Source organism: Macaca nemestrina, chromosome 7 (assembly GCF_043159975.1).
Source record: "Macaca nemestrina isolate mMacNem1 chromosome 7, mMacNem.hap1, whole genome shotgun sequence".
Classification (NCBI taxonomy): Eukaryota; Metazoa; Chordata; class Mammalia; order Primates; family Cercopithecidae; genus Macaca; species Macaca nemestrina.
The window spans coordinates 158693185-158714019 of NC_092131.1; the positions used below are offsets into that span (position 1 = coordinate 158693185).

A 20835-nucleotide genomic window follows, 5' to 3' on the forward strand; every position below is an offset into this window, starting at 1 on the left:
GCTGGCTATGTACATACCACAATCACCACGAAAATGTCTGGCTGTGCTCTTTATCTCCTGGATTGCCCAAAACACAAATTCTTAGAACATTTTTAATGAAAGGTTTTATATCCAATGGACTGGATGATAAAAGCAACAGAAACGAAGGTAAAGAACAAGTTGTGATGTTGCACACAAGGCCAGAGATAAATGGTCACTGTCACATGTGCTATTCGCTTATAATGACCAATGGTTTCTATCACGCATCAGGTAGGTCAGCCATAGGATGTCCTGTGGATGAAAGGTCTTTCGAATTAGAGTATGGAAACATGGATTCTAGATTTTAAGTCCTGCCACTAGATTACTGATGTTCTACTTATAGACATGAAAGATACAAGTACCGGCAAGGGGTTCTGATTTTTTTCCTTAATCTTTAAATCATGATGCTACTTAAACTTTATACATTACCCCTTTAATACAATAACTCTGTGAGGTAAGTAGACTAAGTATTATTTTCTGCATTTAAGAAATAAATAGATAGAAGTATTGAGGTAAAAAGTAAATCCATCTATAAAATGGGGAAAATTGCAGCAGAGTCCCTCACAAGGCGTTTGCCTCACAAGGATGTGCTTATGAAAGTGACTACTTCCCAGCAATTATCTGTCACTACGTTCATGCTACCAGTGAGCTTGGGGCTGATGAGGGAACTGGACCTCTTTGCTGGGCTTTGTAAAATGACGAGCTGCTTCCTTTATTGCCATTGGATGTGATAAAAATCAGGTCCCTTCTACTATGAGGACAGGTGAGATAAATTGGTGCTTTTCTTAGAGTCAGCTTGCCAATGACAAGACAGATGTTGGAAATGCATGCATTTTCTCTAGCAAGATGTCATTAAGCTGCTTTTAATGACACAGCTGGCATTTGAGTCAACAGCCACTCCCAGGAACCACAAAAGGATAAAAACAGTAATACTAGAGACTAAAGCAAGTCATGTATTTAAAAATATTTCTACTTCCCCTTTTTTAAAAATGTTTTCCCAATCTAGGTTTATTCCTAGTCACTTACAAATGACCCTATTATTTTCTATTACAATCTGTCCCTTTTAGCCTAAGACAATATTATTTACCTCTGAAAGATGCAATGCCAACTTCAGACCTGCTTTCTTAGCTTCTAAAAGAGGTTCCATGAAGTCTTTTGCTTGTCCTACCTTAAAGATAAAAGTTAAAATGAGGATGCGTGAGAATTCTGGGAAAACCAAGGAACTGAGTACTCCATTCCAATAAACATAATGGCAGAAAAAATTATGGTAGATTAATTCATTTGCACATCTTGTTTATAAAGCACCTACAGTGTGCTAGCCACTTTGCTGAACACAAAGCTGGCAAAGGCACAGTCCCTGACCTCGAGAATCTTGTCTAGTAACAGTAAACTGAGGTCAGTCAGCTAAGCTGGATATAGTAGTCACCAAACTTTATGCCTGGAAGGACACCTAGATATCCAGAGCTAAGGGGAACTCACTCACTTGACTCAGGAACTCTCATGATTACTCAAAACACTTCTGTTAAACAGGTGGATAAAAAGAAGGGCAGAATACTCTAGGTTTGGACAAAGCCGTAAGAATCAGTTTCATGGGACTCTCTTATTCAGTTGTTTTCAACCAGGAGCAATTCTGCCCCCCCAGGGGCTATTTGGCAATGTCTGGAGACATTTTTGGTTGTCACATCTGGGAGAGTGCTACTGGCATCTAGTGGGTAGAGGCCAAGGATGCTGCTAAACATCCTACAATGCATGGGGCAGCCCCGCAACAAATTATCCAGCCCCAAATATCAAGATTTCTGCTTGAATCTGACATTCAAGAAGTTCAGGTCAACATTTCTCAACTATCCATGAAATAGTTAAGCCCCAACACCCTAAGACATCCATCCATTGTATGTAATGAATTACATTATAGTGCAGATAGTCTGGTACTAGCTGTGCACCATCTTTAGAAGAATGGAGAAAACAGTCATATAGTCAGGCAACTGTTTTTTGTTTTTTTTTTTTTAGTGTACTTAATTGTTTCACAGAACCTTGGATGAGAGCTGCTCTAGGCATTCTGGTCATCCAGGGCAGAACAGGCCTTCATCCACACAATGGAGTGTCTGCTGGACACTCTGCAGAATGCAACACAAGATGCCCGAAGCTAGTCCTTATCCCACTAACTGATTCTACCTTTTAGAATTAAAATATATGTAGGAAAAATAACTTACAGTTGGGTCTCCACTGAGGTCAAGGCCAAGAACTATACCCTCAGTAGAAAGGAAGAACTCCTCGGCAAGTTTTACAGTCTCCTTGGCTACTAAAGGGCCACCTCTTCTGTCAACTGCTATCAAATACCTTTAACATAAGAAAGACAGAGTTGAAAACTAATATGACACAGATGAAAAAGACAATTCTGGTACAGACAGAGACGGCAGCCTCTGTAATACATCTCACTAGGAAAAGTATAGCCTGACTGAATGTAGACAACCTGACATTTTACTTTGCCATATGGACTGACACATGAATTCCTGAATAGCATCAAGCATCTAGTCAGTGTTCAGATCTACAGTTGTCTTTTGAGGTTTTTTTGTTCCTGTATTTGTTTCTTCAGTTTGATTCAGGATCCAAACAAGGTCCATACTTTGTGTAAGTCAATGTGTCTTCTAAGGCTGTCTTAATCTACAACCATTCCTTCCTCTCCTCCCACCTCCCACCCTGCTTTTCTTGTAACTTCTTTGTTGAAGAAACCAAGTTGTTTGTCCTACAAAGTTTTCCATGGTCTGGATTTTGTTGATTGTATCCCTGTGTTGTTAACATGTTGTCCTATTTCTTATATTTCCTATCTAGTCTAGAGGCAGATCAGGTTCCATTTTTTGGTAAGAGTAAACTGGTGGTGGTGTGCTCTTATGAGGCTGAGATCCATTATTTCATTAGGGGTTACAAAATTAGAAATATTCTCATTCGAAAATGTATCAAATATCTGATAAAAGTTCATTCTTCAAATACTAGCTGGAATTCTATAGGACTTGAATACCCAGAGAATCTCTGTTAATCCTTTTTTTTTTTTTTTTTTTTTTTTTTTTTTTTGAGACGGAGTCTTGCTCTGTGCCCAGGCTGGAGTGCAGTGGCTTGATACTGGCTCACTGCAACCTCTGCCTCAACCTCCTAAGTAGCTGGGACTACAGGCGTCTGCCACCACGCCTGGCTTTTTTGTATTTTTAGTAGAGATGGGGTTTCACCATGTTGGCCAGGATGGTCTTGATCTCTTTGATCTCATGATCCACCACCTCGGCCTCCCAAAGTGCTGGGATTATAGGCGTGACCCACCGCACCCAGCTAATATTTCTTTTTTTATTTTTTTTTGAGACAGCGTTTCATTCTTCTCACCCAGGCTGGAATGAAATGGCACGATCTTAGCTCACTGCAACCTCCACCTCCCGGGTTCAAGCGATTCTGCCTCAGCCTCCCGAGTAGCTGGGATTACAGGTGCCTGCCACCACACCTGGCTAATTTTTGTATTTTTAGTAGAGATAGGGTTTCACCATGTTGCCCAGGCTGGTCTTGAACTCCTGACCTCAGGTGATCTGCCCGCACTGGCTTCCCAAAGTTCTGGGATTACAGGCATGAGTCACCGTGCTTGGCCTGTTAATATTTCTTGAATACCCAGAGAACCCCTGTAATTTTTCTAAAGCAGTTATTAGCTTACTATTTATTCACAAATTCCTTCAGCATTTGTTCATTTATTCATTTACAAAATTTAGATCAACAATATATAAAATGCTGTATCTTTTTTTTCACTTAGCAACTTCCCATGCCATTAAAATAATATTAGAAAATAGTATGAATCATGTGAACATACCACAATGTAATTATCCTCTGAATGCTGGACATTCTAGGCTATTTTCTAATTTTTGTTATAACATTATAATAAGGAATCTTATGCATAAATCAATCTATTTCCTAGGATGCATTTCTGGCACAGAATTGCCGGGTCAGAGGGAAAAACTTTTTTATAAATTTTGACATACATTGCTCTTTAGAGAGGCTTTTTCCTCCCCTTACTTGTGTACCAGTGCAGGATTTAAAGAGGTTTTATTAATTACATATGCTTACCAGCAGTGTGTAACTTTACAAACACTTGCTATTACTTTTTTTTAGCCTACGGAAACAGCATTGTAATATATGATTAATGAGTTTAGTAGTTTTCTATGTATTTCTATACATTTACCAGCTCTTTGTATGTCTTCTTCTCTGCATTCTATTCTTCTGCTTGGTTTTTTATTGGGGTTATTAGTTTAGTTAAGCTTAATTTTTAGAGTCTTATAACCTGAAACTATACAGCTAGCTTTTTTTCTTTCTTCATTTAGGGCTTTGTTGAGCCCATACTATGTACCTACTTTATGGTAAGTACTAAAGATATACTCAAGTATATCTTTAGTACTTACCATAAAGTAGGTACATAGTATGGGCTCAACAAAGTGGTGAATCATAAAACAAGGTCCTTGGCTTCACTACACTTACACTCTAGCGGGTGGGCATACATACAAACTAACACAAAATAATTCCTTATCTTGTTACAAATAATGCCATAAAGGAAATAGATGGGTGACTAGAGGATTAGTGGGGCACTTTAGACAGAGTCGTAAAGGAAGGCCCCTCTGAGGAAGTAACAGCCAAATTGAGATCTGAATAATGAGAAGCAGCCAGCCAGTTGGGCAGGAATCTCGTAGAAATGTGTTCTGGGGAATACTAAACAAAGGTGCTGAAGGGGGACAGTTTTCTTGTTTATTTTAGGAAGAGACAGCACGCCCACGGTAAGGGAAGAGGAGTGGTCTAGATGAGCTGCTGAATTAACAGAGGCAGCCAGATCATGTGGGACCTTGTAGGCCACAGTAAGAAGTTCATTTTAGCTTAACAGCAAAGGAACACCATACTTTACTCATGTAAAAATACTCAGAATTATATTGCCTTATGAATAAATTCAGAATTGTGTTCTCACTTTAAACAACAGGGTTCTTGATTTTATTTTTCTATTGTATAAATCAATGAATGATTAATTCTAAAAAATCCATTACACCCACGATCAAAACAGTAAAAATTAACATTCTGGTTTTGTAAATGTTAACTACTAAGGTACAATCTTCTTACCTAACATCAATGTCTAAGTTTTCTTGTTTGGATTGTTTTATACCTTCAAGTATAGATTCCACATAAGTCTTTTTAGTCATTCCTGGAAAGGACACACAGAAAATACATGTAAAGAGATTATCAACTATTTCATCCTTCACCTTCAGCAATCCTATATGAACAAGTACATTTTCACTTTATGCTATGACAAGGGCATGGTTAAAGATGAGTGAAAATATGGCCCTTATGGGTACATTTGAGTAAAAGTAAATTATATTTTAATAAAACTGGGGGAAAATGAAGTGTTACAGAAATGAAATGAAAAAAATAAAGACTTTTTTTTTTTTTTTTTTTTGAGACAGGGTCTGGCTGTCACCCAGGCTGGAGTGCAGTGGTACAATCTTGGCTCACTGCAACCTTTGTCTCTCAAGCTCAAGCCATCCTGCGACCTCAGCCTCCTGAGTAGCTGAGACTACAGACGTGTACCACCACGTCCAGCTAGTTTTTGGATTTTTAGTAAAGACGGGGTTTTGCCATGTTGCCCAAGCTGGTCTCAAACTCCTGGGCTGAAAGTGATACGCCCGCCTTGGCCTCCCAAAGTGCTGGGATTACAGGCATGAGCCACCACACCCGTCCTGCTTTTTTTATTTTTTAAAGGGACATTTTCTCTCCTGGTCCAGAAAAAAAGTCCTAACTTGGATTCCTTTCCCCTCAATCCTGCTTGGGCTTAGTGTTTCTCATCCAGGGAACCAGGATGTTCTTCCAAGTATGAGCGCTCTGCTCTCTGGGGCGATCTGCAAGGGCACTCTCCAGAGCAACCTCCTGTCAAATACCTTTTTTTCTTTTTCTTTAGGCTACATTGGGAAAAATAAAATACCCTTTTACCCAGATTATAAAATGCTTATGTTTGGTGGAAAGTCTCTGGTAAAATACATAAAGTTATAAATAAAAATAAAAATAAAAATAGGGTGTGGTGGCATGCCTGTAATCCCAGCACTTTGGGAGGCCAAGGCGGGCGTATCACTTTCAGCCCAGGAGTTTGAGACCAGCTTGGGCAACATGGCAAAACCCCGTCTTTACTTGGGAGGCCGATCACTTGAAGTCAGGAGTTCGAGACCACTCTGGCCAACATGGTGAAATCCTGTCTCTACTAAAAATATGAAAATGAGCAGGTGTGGTGGCACGTGCCTATAATCCCAGCTACTCGGGAGGCTGATGCAGGAGAATCACTTGAACCTGGGAGGCGGAGGTTGCAGTGAGCCAAGATCCTACCACTGCACTCCAGTCTGGGTGACAGAGCAAGACTCTGTCTCAAAATAAATAAATAAATAAATAAAAATAACCTCACCACTGAGAGGTAACTACTGTTTGTTAAATACACATATACACATTTATTTCTATGTCTTATTTCAAGAGACCTTTTTTAAGGTCTCTCTGCTGCTCAGGCTGGAGGGCAGTGGCATGATCACGGTTCACTGCAGCCCTTGGAGCCCACAGAGGTAGGGTCTCACGATGTTGCCCAGGCTGGTCTCGAACTTCTGGCGTCAAGTGATTCTCCTGCCTCAGCCTCCCAAAGCGGTGGAATTACAGGCATAAGTCATTGCACTCTGCCCACATACACATCTGTAAATAGAGGAGATACTACTAGGTATATATGTACCCAGTTCAGTCATTTAACATGATTCTGAGTATTTCCCCATGTCATTAAAGTGTCTTCACCAGTATTTTTAATAGTTGTCTAATATTCCATTAGCCTTTATTTAACCATTCCTCTACTGTTGCATATTTAGGTTAATATCCTGCTTTTGGAACTCCATCGAAAGAGCCCTACGAGTTGGCTCTTCTCTCCTTCCCTTTCACTACTCTCACCAGTACAACGTGGAACCGATTCTACGGTTCAAAAATGCAAGATGAGAGAGCCTTCTCCTTATCTTACGTAAACACTTATACTTTACAATAATAGTTTCAAAAATTTTACCCCCAAATGATTACTAAGCTACACATATCAGGAAACAAGATGACCTACATCTCTTTGGGTCATAAACAAGGTGCTAAGAGGGCCCCAATGTCTCCTGATGCTGATTATAGAAGGAGGATCTCAGGAAATTCCTCCAGACCATAGCCAGATCTCATCTCTATCCAAAGAGGTTTTACCACATCACAGCTTGCTCCTGGCCTAAGAAACTATTCCCTGAGGCCGGGCGCGGTGGCTCAAGCCTGTAATCCCAGCACTTTGGGAGGCCGAGACGGGCGGATCACGAGGTCAGGAGATCGAGACCATCCTGGCTAACACAGTGAAACCCCGTCTCTACTAAAAAAATACAAAAAAATAGCCGGGCGAGGTGGCGGGCGCCTGTAGACCCACCTACTCGGGAGGCTGAGGCAGGAGAATGGCGCAAACCCGGGAGGCGGAGCTTGCAGTAAGCTGAGATCCGGCCACTGCACTCCAGCCTGGGTGACAGCACAAGACTCCGTCTCAAAAAAAAAAAAAAAAAAAGAAACTATTCCCTGAGAAGTGAATGAATAATTTTAGTAACTACCATAAAACATGATTCTGCATCCACTCAATGGCATTGTCTCACAAGTGCCTGTGATGCAGGGAGCAAGACTCAGCCTCTGCTTGTGCCAATGCAAACATACGGAGCAGGTATCCTTTTCTCAGAGTGAAAACAACTAAACAAGGAAGAACAAAAGAAACTTGCAGGCCTTTGTTTCCTTCCTTAAACAGATAATGCCTGACTGGAATTTTACTACTTTTTACTTAAGAACAACTCACTCATTAATAATGTACATCAGGATGGGTGCAGTGGCTCACACCTGCAATCCCAGCACTTATAGGGGCTGAGGTGATCATTGGGCCAAGCAGTTTGTGGTTACAGTGAGCTATGTTTGCATCACTGCACTCCAGCCTGGGCAAGACAGCAAGACCCTGTCTCTAAAACAAACAAAATGAACATCATTAACGTACATCAGAGAGAGGACTTGGACTGTTGACTAAAGGTTCAATGAAATACAGAACAACACAATAGTGTAAAAGTTAGTGCTTCATATTCCCACTCACAAACGTGTGAGTGATCAAAGCACATAGGAAAAGGACAGTACATTTGCTGAGAAGTATAAATTCTACCGGTAGCATTTTCTCTTCTGGGTGTGCTCCTTAGTTCCAGGTACTTGACACCATCATCTGCAAATTCTTTTATGACATCTTTTGTGACCTGATAATAAAGATAACGTACACAATATTGATAATGTTTGTGTAAGGGTCCCAATGAATGTGCCAAGTGCTACAGCTTTATTTTATTCATTAAATTTGATTTGTAAGAAATGTTGGAAGTTTCTCACGTGGTAGAGATTATCCACTTTGTCACATCCCTGATGGAGACTATGCAGGGCTGCAATATTTACAATCACTCCCATCACCCCTCATTCCCACGTTCAATCCCAATCTGCACATCAGCTACACCTTTTGTTTCTTTCCCCCCTTTTAAACATTTATTTCCTAGTATTTACAATAGCAGAATGATAAAATAGAGAAATGGCGTGAAACTAAAACCAGCTGGAACCATCTATATGTGTAGACTGCTAGGAAATGCACATACGGAAATAAACAGCTAAAATGATTAGGTATTACTGATGTGCTATTTGAAGTCATGGCTTAAGGTTTTTATTCAAGTTATTTAGGAATAAGTTACATTTTTCAATAAATTCTGGAAGTGTTAAATTTTCTCAAGAATTACTTAGGGCAAAGAAAGTAGGTGATAAATATGAGTAAAACTGTATCCAATTTATTGCAAATCTCAATAATCCAAAAGTTCCTAAAGTCATGTTTTTCCTTTCCGCCTTCAATCCTAAAAAATCTACAAGAAAAAAAGGCTAGGTTGGCGAAGCTGTGACAAACTGCCCTAATTAGTCCTCACAGTTGGTATCCTAATCTTAATCTGCTTTGACTACACGCACACAGGCATGTGAGTGCAGCATCCTGGCAAAGCAAGAGGGGCTGGCTGTTTGTACAGACAGTGCCTAACAGTATGGCACTACCTTGGTGAATTGATAGCAATCCAAGTTGTAGGCCTCTTCTTTTTTCTTTTTCCACTAAAGACAAAAACGAACTTATTATAATGTAAGCGGAATGGGTATCTCAGTTTCATCAAGAGGTCTAAAGACCCAGATTCTGAGAATACAGCCAAAGATAATACATCAGCATTCTAAATCCATGGAACTCCTGGACCAAGCAAGACACTACTGCTATTCCACCAAAGAGCATGATACTGCAACCTCCATGCCATCATTCATGGCATTGGCCCCATGGCACTGCTACTCCAGGAACTCCCTCTTGCTGTCACTGACACTACGAAATTGTGGCCTCACCTTTGTATTAATAGGTTGAGGAACCTGGATCTTGTCATTGCCCCAGAATAGAACAGACCCACACTCACCTACCCCGGCTCACATGAGACTAATGCAGAAACCTGTTTGACAATGAGGAATAGGGTAGAAGTGAGGGTTTGAAATAGTAGTCCTTTAAAGTGACTACTATCCAAGGCTCCCTCTTTCTGAGTAGCTAGGTACCTGTAAAACCAAATGAACAATGAAAAACTAACAAGTATAGAGCAAGAGCAAAGGGAGGAAGATTTATCTAGGCCACAGTGAAGCCTACAGCACCATCCCTAACCCACATCCAAGAACATTTCCCTGGGGTCCATATCTGCGTTTGCCAGATTTAGCCCTTTCTGTCATGTGTGGCAGGTAGCGCAGTAGGTACTGAGGACACCTCTTTGGGCTTTCCTCTCCTATGCGCTGGACTGACAGTATCTATTCAAATTCTTTTTCCGGGCAAAGTACATCACAATTAGTTAAGTTCCTACTTACTCAAACCTCTCTAAGACTGTATAAGCTTAAATGGGAAAGAGCACGAGCTCTGCGACCAGATAGTGCGCCACTTACTCTGTGTGTGTGATCTTAAGCAAGTTACACTTAACCTCTTTAAGTCTATTTTTTCATCTACAAAAAGGGAACAATAAAAATACCTACTTCTGAAAGTAGTGCTAAGAATAATGTCTGGTACATGTAATAACGAGTATCATTTTTCAGCCATACTCCAATCCTCTCTTTGAGATTATACCCAGGTCACCTTGACTGGAGTTTTCAGTGATCTCCCTCACACTCAGTTCTACATTTACAATCAATCTCTTAGTTTACTCTCATTGACGTTTCATTTATCATATAGGGCACCCCACTGTCACCCTCTGAACCACCTAATAGCACTAGGTCAAATGCACAGAATCTTATTTCTCACCTAATTTAATAAAGATTTTCAACTTTCATTGTGAAATGAATGTAGCAACGAGCATGCCATTATTATACCCGTAGAGTATTAAACTGTCAAAATTTAAATTTCATCATTTTGCTCTACAACACTCATCAACAAAGTGAGATCAGAGCCCCTGTGGTGGACGTTCTTAGCAATGTTCAATGGTATCTTTTGAGACGCTGCTTATAGAATGCCCTTTTGGTTCCCTATAAATCCTTACGTGTGTCTCTAACACAGAGCTTACTACACTATGTTGCAACATCTGCTTATTTGTCTGTTTCTCCAACATAATTATAAATTCCTCAGGGGCAGAAACTGTGTCAATCTCTCTAAGACTTTACCACAGTGCCTGGAACACTGTGGACACTCAGTCAACTTTTGTTGAACGAAACTAAAAGGTGATTAATTTACTTACCACTTATCATGAAGATCAGTCTTTACCAATGAGGAAAATTTTTGCTTGATCAGTCAAAAGTTACCAGTCCAGAAACACAGGTTATACTTTCTTTGCATTTTTTTTCTACTGGTTAGGATCACTGACACAATTTTGCTTCTCTTCATTTAGAAAGAGAACATTTTAAAATGCCATCCTAATCAGATCAACGATACAGAAGACAATCTTCCATGTCAGACTCTAGTATAATGGAGCTTCAGATAAGAGAACACAGTGGTATCCTTTGTGCCCTCAGAGGGAAGGCACAATTTCCCTAGGGATTAATCACTTAATCTCTAAGCTCTTCATGAACTTCTTCCTTCTCTGTAATGTCCACCCATGAAGTAAGTCTCCTATGTAACACAGACAATGCTTTATTAAGGATATCTCCACCTGTGGTCTAGTATTTCATATATGTATGTTATATATGAAAAACAGGACCAAATTTTCTCTTCCATATTGTCCTCTAGCCTATAGAAGATGCTCTTCCTGGTTCTTTCCTCATATCTTTTACAAGAAACACAGTCTTTCTGTGCTAGCTCTTAGGCAAATGTCTTACATCGGTTTTGAAAAGAGTTGCCTTAATAGAGAAGACATTTTTCATCACTCTTAATGAGAGCACAAATGAAAGGTCATGTGCAGTCATGGAAGGAAATTACTTCATAATTTTTAAACCATTCTAAAAATTCGTTCATGTCTTACCATTAGAATATCTTCAGGGCTACTAGTAAGTTGATGAATAGTTTGAAACATCTGGAAACATCTGCAACGTGAATGAAAAGTTTTAACATATTCTAATCATCAAAGAAACTCACTAACTGAATGAATTAAATTTTAGGCTAATAGTAAATATATATTTATATTTACAAACAACAGAATAGATTTTTCAAAAATTACATTGATCTGGAAAGATATCAAATGACTGAAAATAAAACATTACTGATATTTTTAAGTGGGAAATAATAGTACCCCTTCTCCAACCCACCCCTGACACGGGGAAATTCAATATGCCTATATTTTCAAATCTAAAGACTACCCCAGGCTGGGTATGATGGCTCATGCCTGTAATCCCAGAACTTTAGGAGGCCAAGGCAAGTGGACAGCTTGAGCCCAGGAATCTGAGACCAGCCTGGGCAACATAGGGAGACCCCCATCTCTAAAAAAATTCAAAAAACATTAGCCAGTCATGGTGGCGTGCACCTGTGGTCCCAGTTACTTGGGACGCCAAGGTGGGAGGACTGCTTGAGCCCCAGAGGTCGAGGCTGCAGTGATCTGCAGTTACGCCACTGCACTCCAGTCTAGGCAACAAAGTGAGATCCTGTCTCCAAAAAAAAAAAAAAAGGCAAGCATATCCCAATACATTATAACTTCACAAACAACAGAAATCACTAGAAATACTGTCAACAGTCTAACAGCTGGAAAAAAATGTGTATGTTAAGATATTTGCTCCATGCCAGATGCCAACCCCATTTCTGTTAACTACTAAAATCTGAATTCTTACATACTACTTACAATCTCAAAATACTGATAGAGAAAAAAAGGAGTATGTCCACAACCTCCCCACACTTACTCTTCTAAAGTTCTTTTCTTTCCTTTGTCAATCACAGTCATCTGATCGTGGATTTTAAGATCTGGCTTCTGGGCTATTAATTTCTTCATGGTATGAGAACTAATGGATCCATTCAAGTGGGCATGAAGTTCCTAAGACAAGAGATACAACCAGTAAAACTTACCAAATATCCAATAGATTCATAGCATCATACCAGATACTTGATCTTTGTAGTTTGCACTAGGCAAATTGCTTACCAGATTTAGCTACATAACAAAGTTTACAAATTTTGCTACAAAATTTACTTTTTCTATTTTTGAGATGGAGTCTCACTCTGTCACCCAGGCTGGAGTACATTGGTGTGATCTCAGCTCACTGCAACCTCCGCCTCTCAGGTTCAAGCGATTCTCCTGCCTCAGCCTCCTGAGTAGCTGGGACTTCAGGCATGCCACCAAGCCCAGCGAATTTCTGTATTTTTAGTAGAGATGGGGTTTTGCCACGTTGGCCAGGCTGGTCTCAAACTCCTGACCTCGGGTGATCCACCTGCCTTGGCCTCCCAAAGTGCTGGAATTTCAGGCATGAGCCACTGTACCCAGCCAAAATTTACTTTGATGAAAAGAAGCAACATAAAAGTCATTACAATTAGCAACCACTCAAGATTTCTGTAGTTGAATTCTCACCACTTTTGGCAATTCAGAATAGAAGTCCATCTTCCATGGCTGTTGCTCTTCTGCCTCCACCATTTTAGCAGGAAAAAAATGGTCGTTCTCCACTCTTATTCTTGGTATGAGCAATGTGATGTATTTCAGTCAGTACACTGCATGGTACTGAATTTCCTTCAGATTGCTTTACTTTCACACATTTTGATAAGATTAGATGTATGTGTAGATCTGGGTTCAGCTTCACCTATTTTAACAAATGTTAATATTTTCAGATGTTAACATAAAAGGAAAGGAACAGGATTTTGCTAATTTTCTCTTTAAAAGGCAAAAGCCCCTCTAAAACTAACTTAAGTGTGTCTAAGGTGGGAAAAAAATTAGTAAACAACATAAACTAGAAACAGGAAAAGACCTCAAGCCTGCAAGAGGTGTACTAAAACCTGACATTTAGTAGAGTGTATTCCTTAACTATTGGCACCTTCTACACAATGACTTCAAAATTCGAAATTTTATAAGGCCTACTTTGGAGAGAGAGAGAGAGAGAGAGAGATATATATATATATATATTTTTTTAGACAGAGTCTCCCTCTGTCACCCAGGCTGGAGTACACTGGTATGGTCTCAGCTCACTGCAGCCTGTGCCTCCCGGGTTCAAGCGATTCTCCTGCCTCAGCCTCCCAAGTAGCTGGGATTACAGGTGCACACCACCGCACCTAACTAATTTTTGTATTTTTAGTAGAGACAGGCTGGTCTCGAACTCCTGACCTCAAGTGAATCCCCCACCTCGGCCTCCCAAAGTGCTAGGATTACCTGCATGAGCCAACATGTCCGGCCAAAAATAAAATTTTAAATTTTGAATTGTTCGAAATACATAAAGGAAGAACAGAGGTGCTGGCATCAGATGGACCTAGGTTTGTCCTTTTGCCAGCTCTATAGGTCAGAAGCTATGTGGCCTTACTCACTTACCTTCATGGCTTCAGTTTCTTTATTTACAACAATGGGATTAAAAATGCAAAGTGGCAGTGATGATTAATATAAGTAATTTAAATTCCCCTCATCTATGCTCCTATATGAGCCAGTCACTGCCTTTAACTCAGCTTTTAATCACACTGATCTCTCAATCACTGATACACTTTCTCTCTCTCTAGACTGTAAGTTCTTTGAGGACAGGTCCTATGAATTATTCTACCACTCTAGCACCTAGCACAGTGCCTAGCACACTGTAGGTGATAAATCAATCATAATTTCCCTTCACCCCCAAAAGTGGTTTATAAGTGAAGATAAAATTCCAAACGAAATTCAGTGATTTTCAAAGTAGCCACCTTGACTCTCTGAGTTGTCGCATACTAATGATGATGACATTTAAGAATAACAGTTTCCATGTATTCAGAACCTACCAGGTATGTGACAAGCACTTTTAATAATATTATCTTAATCCTTGAAACAACTTTGCAAAATATTACTGTATTGAAAATCAATAAATTGATACTGAGTGGGGTTAAATAAGTTACCAATATATTAAAATGTACAATAAAGAAAGTAGTCCGTACAGGACTAAACATAGCCATAGAAATCCACAGAAAGGCCTACTTACTATGAGATAAACATGGCATTTCAAAGTAATGCCATAGAAAGTATTTAATAAATAGTAAAAAATGAAAAAGATGGACTATTTAATCAATGGCACTTAATATCTCCACTGAAAAATATAAATGACCTAATTAAAATAGAAAAACATACTTTTTTTTTTGAGACAGGATCTTACTTTGTTGCCCAGGCTGCAGTGCAATGTCATGATCACAGCTTGCTGCAGTCTCAAGCTTCCAGACTCATGCGATCCTCCCACTTCTGCCTCCTCTGTAGCAGGGACCACAGGCAGGTACACAATGCCCGGCTAATTTTATATAAAAAATTTTTTGTAGAGATGAGGTCTCACCATGTTGCCCAGGCTGGTCTCAAACTCCTGGGCTCAAGTGATCCACCAGCCTGAGCTGGGATTACAGGAGTGAGCCACTCTGCCGGGCCAGATTTTCAGTTTTACTCCAGGATCCTGACCTTAATTTGGGCCCCATTCAAACCATCCTCCAGACTGACCTTTAACTAGCTGTGAGTAAAATTACTGACCCACTGGCTACAAAGTTAACCGACGGAAATTAAAAAGCAACTAAGCAATCATAATCTTCACACATTTAAAAAATTTTTTGTTCCTTGCCTAAAACACTGCTACCAACAATAGCATGCCATGTCAAATCCAACCTTTCTGGACTGGTTTTGGTCTGGGACAGAAGGCAACAAACACTGGGATAAGATCCACATTAGTAATGCTTCATCAATATTAGAGCAGGGCCAGAAGCAAGTATCCTGTCTCCCAGGGAACTTTTTTCACGCTCCCAGCTACTCCCCCAAAAGGGAACTCAGAATAATAAAAACATTTGTTACTGTTTATTATGCACTTACCATGAGCCAGGCACTGTGGTATCTTAGTTATTTTGTTTAAATCCTCACAACAACCCATGAGGTATTATTATCCCCATTTTATATAAGAATAAATTGAGATTTAAACACTCCCCCACCAGCCGTAAATCATAAGGCATCCAAATCACAAATTTTGCTCCATTCTGTTTCTTCTTGAATTACTTTTTTGATCTGGTCTTTGCAAAACAAGCAGTATTTTTGACATAACATCTAAATTTTAGGAACTTATCATTAAATAAATTTGTTTCTATAGTGCTGTATATTTTTCAAAGTCCTTCAACTTTTTTTTTTTCTATTTGCCCCTCAATCAACCCTGAGATACCTCACAAAGCAGTACTTAATCTCATTTTAGGGGTGAGGATCCAATGATCCAGCAGGCATAAGTGAGCCCTTCTTCTAATCCCTGCAGAAGCAATTCTCAAACTCCTCAAATGTTTCATCCGATCTAACCACCTTACACTAAACTGACAACTCTGCCACCAACTTTACAGAGAAAACAGAAGGCATCAGGTGTAAATTCCTTCTTTTTCTCTCTGCCCTACCTCACACCTGAGCTTATGATTATCCATAATCTTTTTTTTTTTTTTTTTTTTTTTTTTTACCCCATCAGGAGTCACAGACAAAGGATTCATTCTTCTATCCCCACAACTAATACATGCCCAGGATCCCATTTCTATCTATTCCAAGTTACTCTAGCAGTGAGTTATCTTCTCCTTTTTCTGTTCCTTCAACCTCTCCCTCTCCACTGGCTGATGTCCCTCACAGGACCAACATGCATGTGCAGTACTTGCTTCCACCTGAAAACAGAACAAAAGACTCTCTTATCCCACATTCTTCTGTAGCCACTGCCCTGACCCTTTCTTCCTTCTGAGTTAAGCTCCTCGAAAGTATAATAATTTAGACTGGATACCTCCTTTAACTTAACTCCTAGTCACTGAAACATGGATTCTGCCCTCATTGCCTCACAGAAACTGCTCTCCCTAAGGTCATTAATGAGTCTTTCAACACCAAATCTAAATGCCACTTTTCAATTACCAAATCTTTATCCTGATCCAAACCTTTTCTTTCTTACTTCATTTTATTCCACAAGAAAACATTGGAAAATATGAAACTTTTTCTTGACTCCAGTATCCAAATCTGCTGGACTCCAAAACTCATGCTCTTAACCATTATGCAGTACCATCTGTAGTTAACCATAAAGTTATCTGATTTCCTTTTCTATTTCAGCCAGTCAGTCACCAAATCCCAGTGAACAAATGATAAATTTCCTAAATGTCTCTGGAAGTGGTTTCCTATGGATGACTCCCAGACACCCAATTTAGAAACTTTTTATGATTATTTTGAAGTCCAATCTGGATTTACTCCTTATAAACAAAGCTCAGAACATATCACAGGGAACAATTACCCCTCTCTTCAGTGACTCCCCTTTCTGGGGACATATTCAACACTACTTTAAAATCCACAGAATTCTTCAAGTAGAAGGGGGTGTGATGAGAAAGAGAGGCTGAGTGGCTTATTCACTGTCAGTCTAACACAGGACGGGGAATCAACAGTCTAATATCTGTGGGGAGACGTTTTCTTTTTAAGTGTCTATAGATTATTTGTAAAGGTCGGTTTCTTCAGTTTGCACCCTGGCCTTAGTGACTTCAGATTTAAATGGGTTCTCTTTTGCAACTGTGAGAGCATTAAATAAATCAGCAACTATTAGCACCCAAGGAAGCTAACTAATCCTTGCCCACAGAAGGTCCGTGGTGCCGACCCTTCTTAGCTCCTACCAGATCCTTCCTTAGCGGTCCAAGGAAGCCAGGTCGTCAGTCCCCACAGACTCACCTCTTAGAGATTTCTCAACTACGAGGACTTAGGCAAGGTTTCCCTTCTGACTGAAAGGCTTGTAGAAACGTGACAACCCGCCTTCTCTAACACTCATTTCTGAGGCAAACGGAACGCAGGACAATCAAAGAAAGGTCAGCCGCAAGCGAACTTAGCTCTGGCTACACCCTCCTCAATTCTGGTTGGCGAGATGCACTCTTCCCGGAAGTGACGCACAAGTGCCGGCGGAAGGGGAAGTCCAGGAGCATGGGTGATTTTTCTCCCTACCGAGGGGCATGAGGGGTGTACTATGCTAACCAAGGGGAGGCTCACAACCGTGACAGACTGCCATTCCTGATCTTTTCTGGCTATGGGCCCCCGGAACCGCGAACGTCGGGCAGGCGCGGTACAGAGCACCAACGACAGCAGCGCCCTCAGCAAGCGTTCCCTGGCCGCGCGCGGGTACGTGCAGGACCCCTTTGCCGCGTTGCTGGTTCCGGGCGCGGCGCGCCGCGCACCGCTCATTCACCGAGGCTACTACATCCGCGCACGCGCCGTGAGGCACTGCGTGCGCGCCTTCTTGGAGCAGACTGGCGCGCTCCACGCCGCGCGTCGCGCGCAGATCTTGTCTCTAGGCGCCGGCTTCGACTCACTCTATTTTCGCTTGAAAACTGCGGGCCGCCTGGCCCGGGCTGCAGTCTGGGAGGTGGATTTTCCGAAAGTGGCGCGGCGCAAAGCAGAGAGGATTGGAGAGACGCCAGAGCTGTGCTCGTTAACCGGGCCTTTCCAGCGTGGGGAGCCCGCGTCAGAGCTGTGCTTTGAGAGCGCAGACTACTGCATCCTGGGCCTGGACCTGCGGCAGCTCCAGCGAGTGGACGAGGCCCTGGGCGCCGCGGGGCTCGACGCAGCCTCACCCACTCTGCTCCTGGCCGAGGCGGTGCTGACCTACCTCGAGACGGAGAGTGCCGCGGCCCTCATCGCCTGGGCAGCGCAGCGTTTTCCTAATGCCCTTTTCGTGGTCTATGAGCAGATGAGGCCTCAAGACGCCTTTGGCCAGTTCATGCTGCAACATTTTCGGCAGCTAAACTCCCCCCTGCATGGCCTGGAGCGCTTTCCTGACGTGGAGGCGCAGCGGCGCCGCTTCCTTCAAGCTGGCTGGACTGCCTGTGGTGCCGTGGACATGAATGAATTCTATCGCTGCTTTCTCCCCGCAGAAGAGCGCCGGCGGGTGGAAAATATTGAACCCTTTGACGAATTTGAGGAGTGGCATCTGAAGTGCGCCCATTATTTCATTCTGGCAGCTTCTAGGGGAGACATCCTCTCCCACACCCTAGTGTTTCCATCTTCAGAGGCATTTCCTCGCCTAAATCCTGCTTCGCCTTCGGGGGTATTCCCTGCCAGTGTAGTCAGTAGCGAGGGCCAGGTCCCAAATCTGAAGAGATACGGCCACGCCTCTGTCCTCTTGAGCCCGGACGTAATTCTCAGTGCAGGAGGATTTGGAGAGCAGGAGGGGCGGCACTGCCGAGTGAGCCAGTTTCACTTGCTCTCAAGAGATGGTGACTCGGAATGGAAAGGCAGCCAAATAGGCGATTGTGGGACTGGAGTTCAGTGGGATGGACGCCTTTATCACACCATGACAAGACTCTCAGAGAGTCGGGTTCTGGTTCTGGGAGGGAGACTGTCCCCAGTAAGTCCAGCCTTAGGGGTTCTCCAGCTTCATTTTTGTAATAGTGAGGATAATAACACTCAGGACCTGAAAGTGACAATAACAAAGGCCGGCCCAAAGAACGATTCCACTTTGTCTTGTTGGCGGCATTCAACAACAGAAGTGTCCTATCAGAATCAGGAATATTTGTTTGTGTATGGGGGTCGAAGTGTGGTGGAACCTGTACTAAGTGACTGGCATTTCCTACATGTAGAGACAATGGCTTGGGTCAGGATCCCAGTGGAGGGAGAAGTGCCTGAAGCCCGGCATTCTCACAGTGCCTGCACTTGGCAAGGGGGAGCCCTTATTGCTGGAGGTCTCGGGGCTTCTGAGGAGCCATTGAACTCTGTGCTCTTTCTGAGACCAACCTCTTGTGGATTCCTCTGGGAGTCAATAGATATCCAGCCTCCCATTACCCCAAGGTACTCCCACACAGCTCATGTGCTCAATGGAAAGCTGTTACTGGTTGGAGGGGTCTGGATTCATTCCTCCTCATTTCCTGGAGTGACTGTTATCAATTTGACTACAGGATTGAGCTCTGAGTATGAGATTGACACAACCTATGTGCCATGGCCATTAATGTTACACAACCATACGAGTATCCTCCTTCCTGAAGAGCAACAGCTTCTGCTCCTTGGAGGTGGTGGGAACTGCTTTTCCTTTGGTACCTACTTCAACCCCCATACAGTCACATTAGACCTTTCTTCCTTAAGTGCTGGGCAGGAAGGACTGGACTCATATTCAGGACCCACGAAAGTAGACAATAAAGTTTTCCACAAATAGGACAACCCTGTAGCTATAGGACCCTGTAGCTACAGATATTGCCACTCCTCCCTTCCCCATCCTTTTTTCCTCTTAGCACTATTCAGTGCTAAAAGTGAAAAAGGTTGGTAAAATACCTACAAACAATCATTACAGAAAACAGCTGAAGACAGTGGCCATGCAGTCCGAGAGTAGTATTGGTCTTCCTCTAATTTTCTAATATAAGTTTATTCATTGAGTTACAGTGGTCTTTAGTAAAATAAAAAAATGTCCCAATCCCAGGCCTTGTGATTTGAGATGGTACCTTAGGAAAAGTTTCATTCAGATCCTTGGTTGAATATAGTTAAAGGAGCATAGTATTGACCTAATTCTTCATGTAGGAAACCTGAAATGAACACAGTCACAGTTTGATTAAAACATTGTCCTGTTTATTGCAACAGAAAACTTGAATAGTTTTAACAACAGGAAACACTTGTAGGACTTTCTTTAACAACATACTTTTTAAATGTTTTGCTATTGGTTCCATATTTATTTAGATTTATAAGTGCCAATAAAGCAAATGTTTGATGCCTCAATTCATTTTGCACGGGCCATAATGTTTTGTTCCAGGTATACTCTCCACCTTTCACTGTTCTGTGCTCCAAGAGGCTGACCTTTATGGACTATATCAAGGAGCTCTCTTTACTTTTTGATTGAATTCCACCAGTCAGAGGCACCAGAGGGGAACGGGGGCAAGAAGAAGAGTGGGTTGGTATTTATTCACAATTCCTCCCCTGCTGGTTTGCAAGTTGGCAGTGGCAGCATTCTTCTGTCAAAGGCTACGGCTTCTGTCATGTAATCCTTTCCTGTAAGATAGAGTTCTAATTCTGCATCACCCCAGGTTTCAGTAAATGTTCGTTTACTTCACCTCTTCAGGCCTAGGAGTTGTGATGGCTCTTTGCTAGACCCTGAACTGTACTGTCCAATGTAGCTATTGGCAACATGTGACTATTTAAACAAATTAAT

The 20835-nt window shown here is 41.6% G+C and overlaps 2 protein-coding genes across 6 annotated transcripts in view; one reads left to right on the forward strand and one right to left on the reverse strand.

Annotated features, from left to right (window-relative positions):
* The window catches only part of MAPDA (N6-Methyl-AMP deaminase), a 33212-nt gene extending 15590 nt beyond the window's left edge, over window positions 1–17622 (reverse strand). For 3 of the 5 annotated variants that reach the window (XM_011757854.3, XM_011757845.3, XM_071067010.1), the window contains exons 1-8: window positions 17385–17622; window positions 13101–13326; window positions 12442–12572; window positions 11574–11634; window positions 8255–8342; window positions 5149–5230; window positions 2229–2355; window positions 1106–1186 (exon numbers count right to left, since the gene is read on the reverse strand). In XM_011757854.3, coding sequence (XP_011756156.1) covers window positions 1106–1186; window positions 2229–2355; window positions 5149–5230; window positions 8255–8342; window positions 11574–11634; window positions 12442–12572; window positions 13101–13163 — 633 coding nt within the window. In that variant the 5' untranslated portion in view covers window positions 13164–13326; window positions 17385–17622. Of the gene's footprint in view, window positions 1–1105; window positions 1187–2228; window positions 2356–5148; window positions 5231–8254; window positions 8343–11573; window positions 11635–12441; window positions 12573–12725; window positions 13080–13100; window positions 13327–14844; window positions 14958–17384 lie in introns of those variants that run through there. The other 2 variants (XM_071067008.1, XM_071067009.1) reach the window with 2 other exon arrangements.
* On the forward strand, window positions 17616–20405 carry LOC105491421 (leucine carboxyl methyltransferase 2). The gene has a single exon (XM_011757830.2). The coding sequence runs from the start codon at window positions 17734–17736 to the stop codon at window positions 19849–19851; it is 2118 nt and encodes a 705-aa protein (XP_011756132.2). The 5' UTR covers window positions 17616–17733; the 3' UTR covers window positions 19852–20405.
* The last annotated feature ends 430 nt before the right edge of the window (window positions 20406–20835 follow it).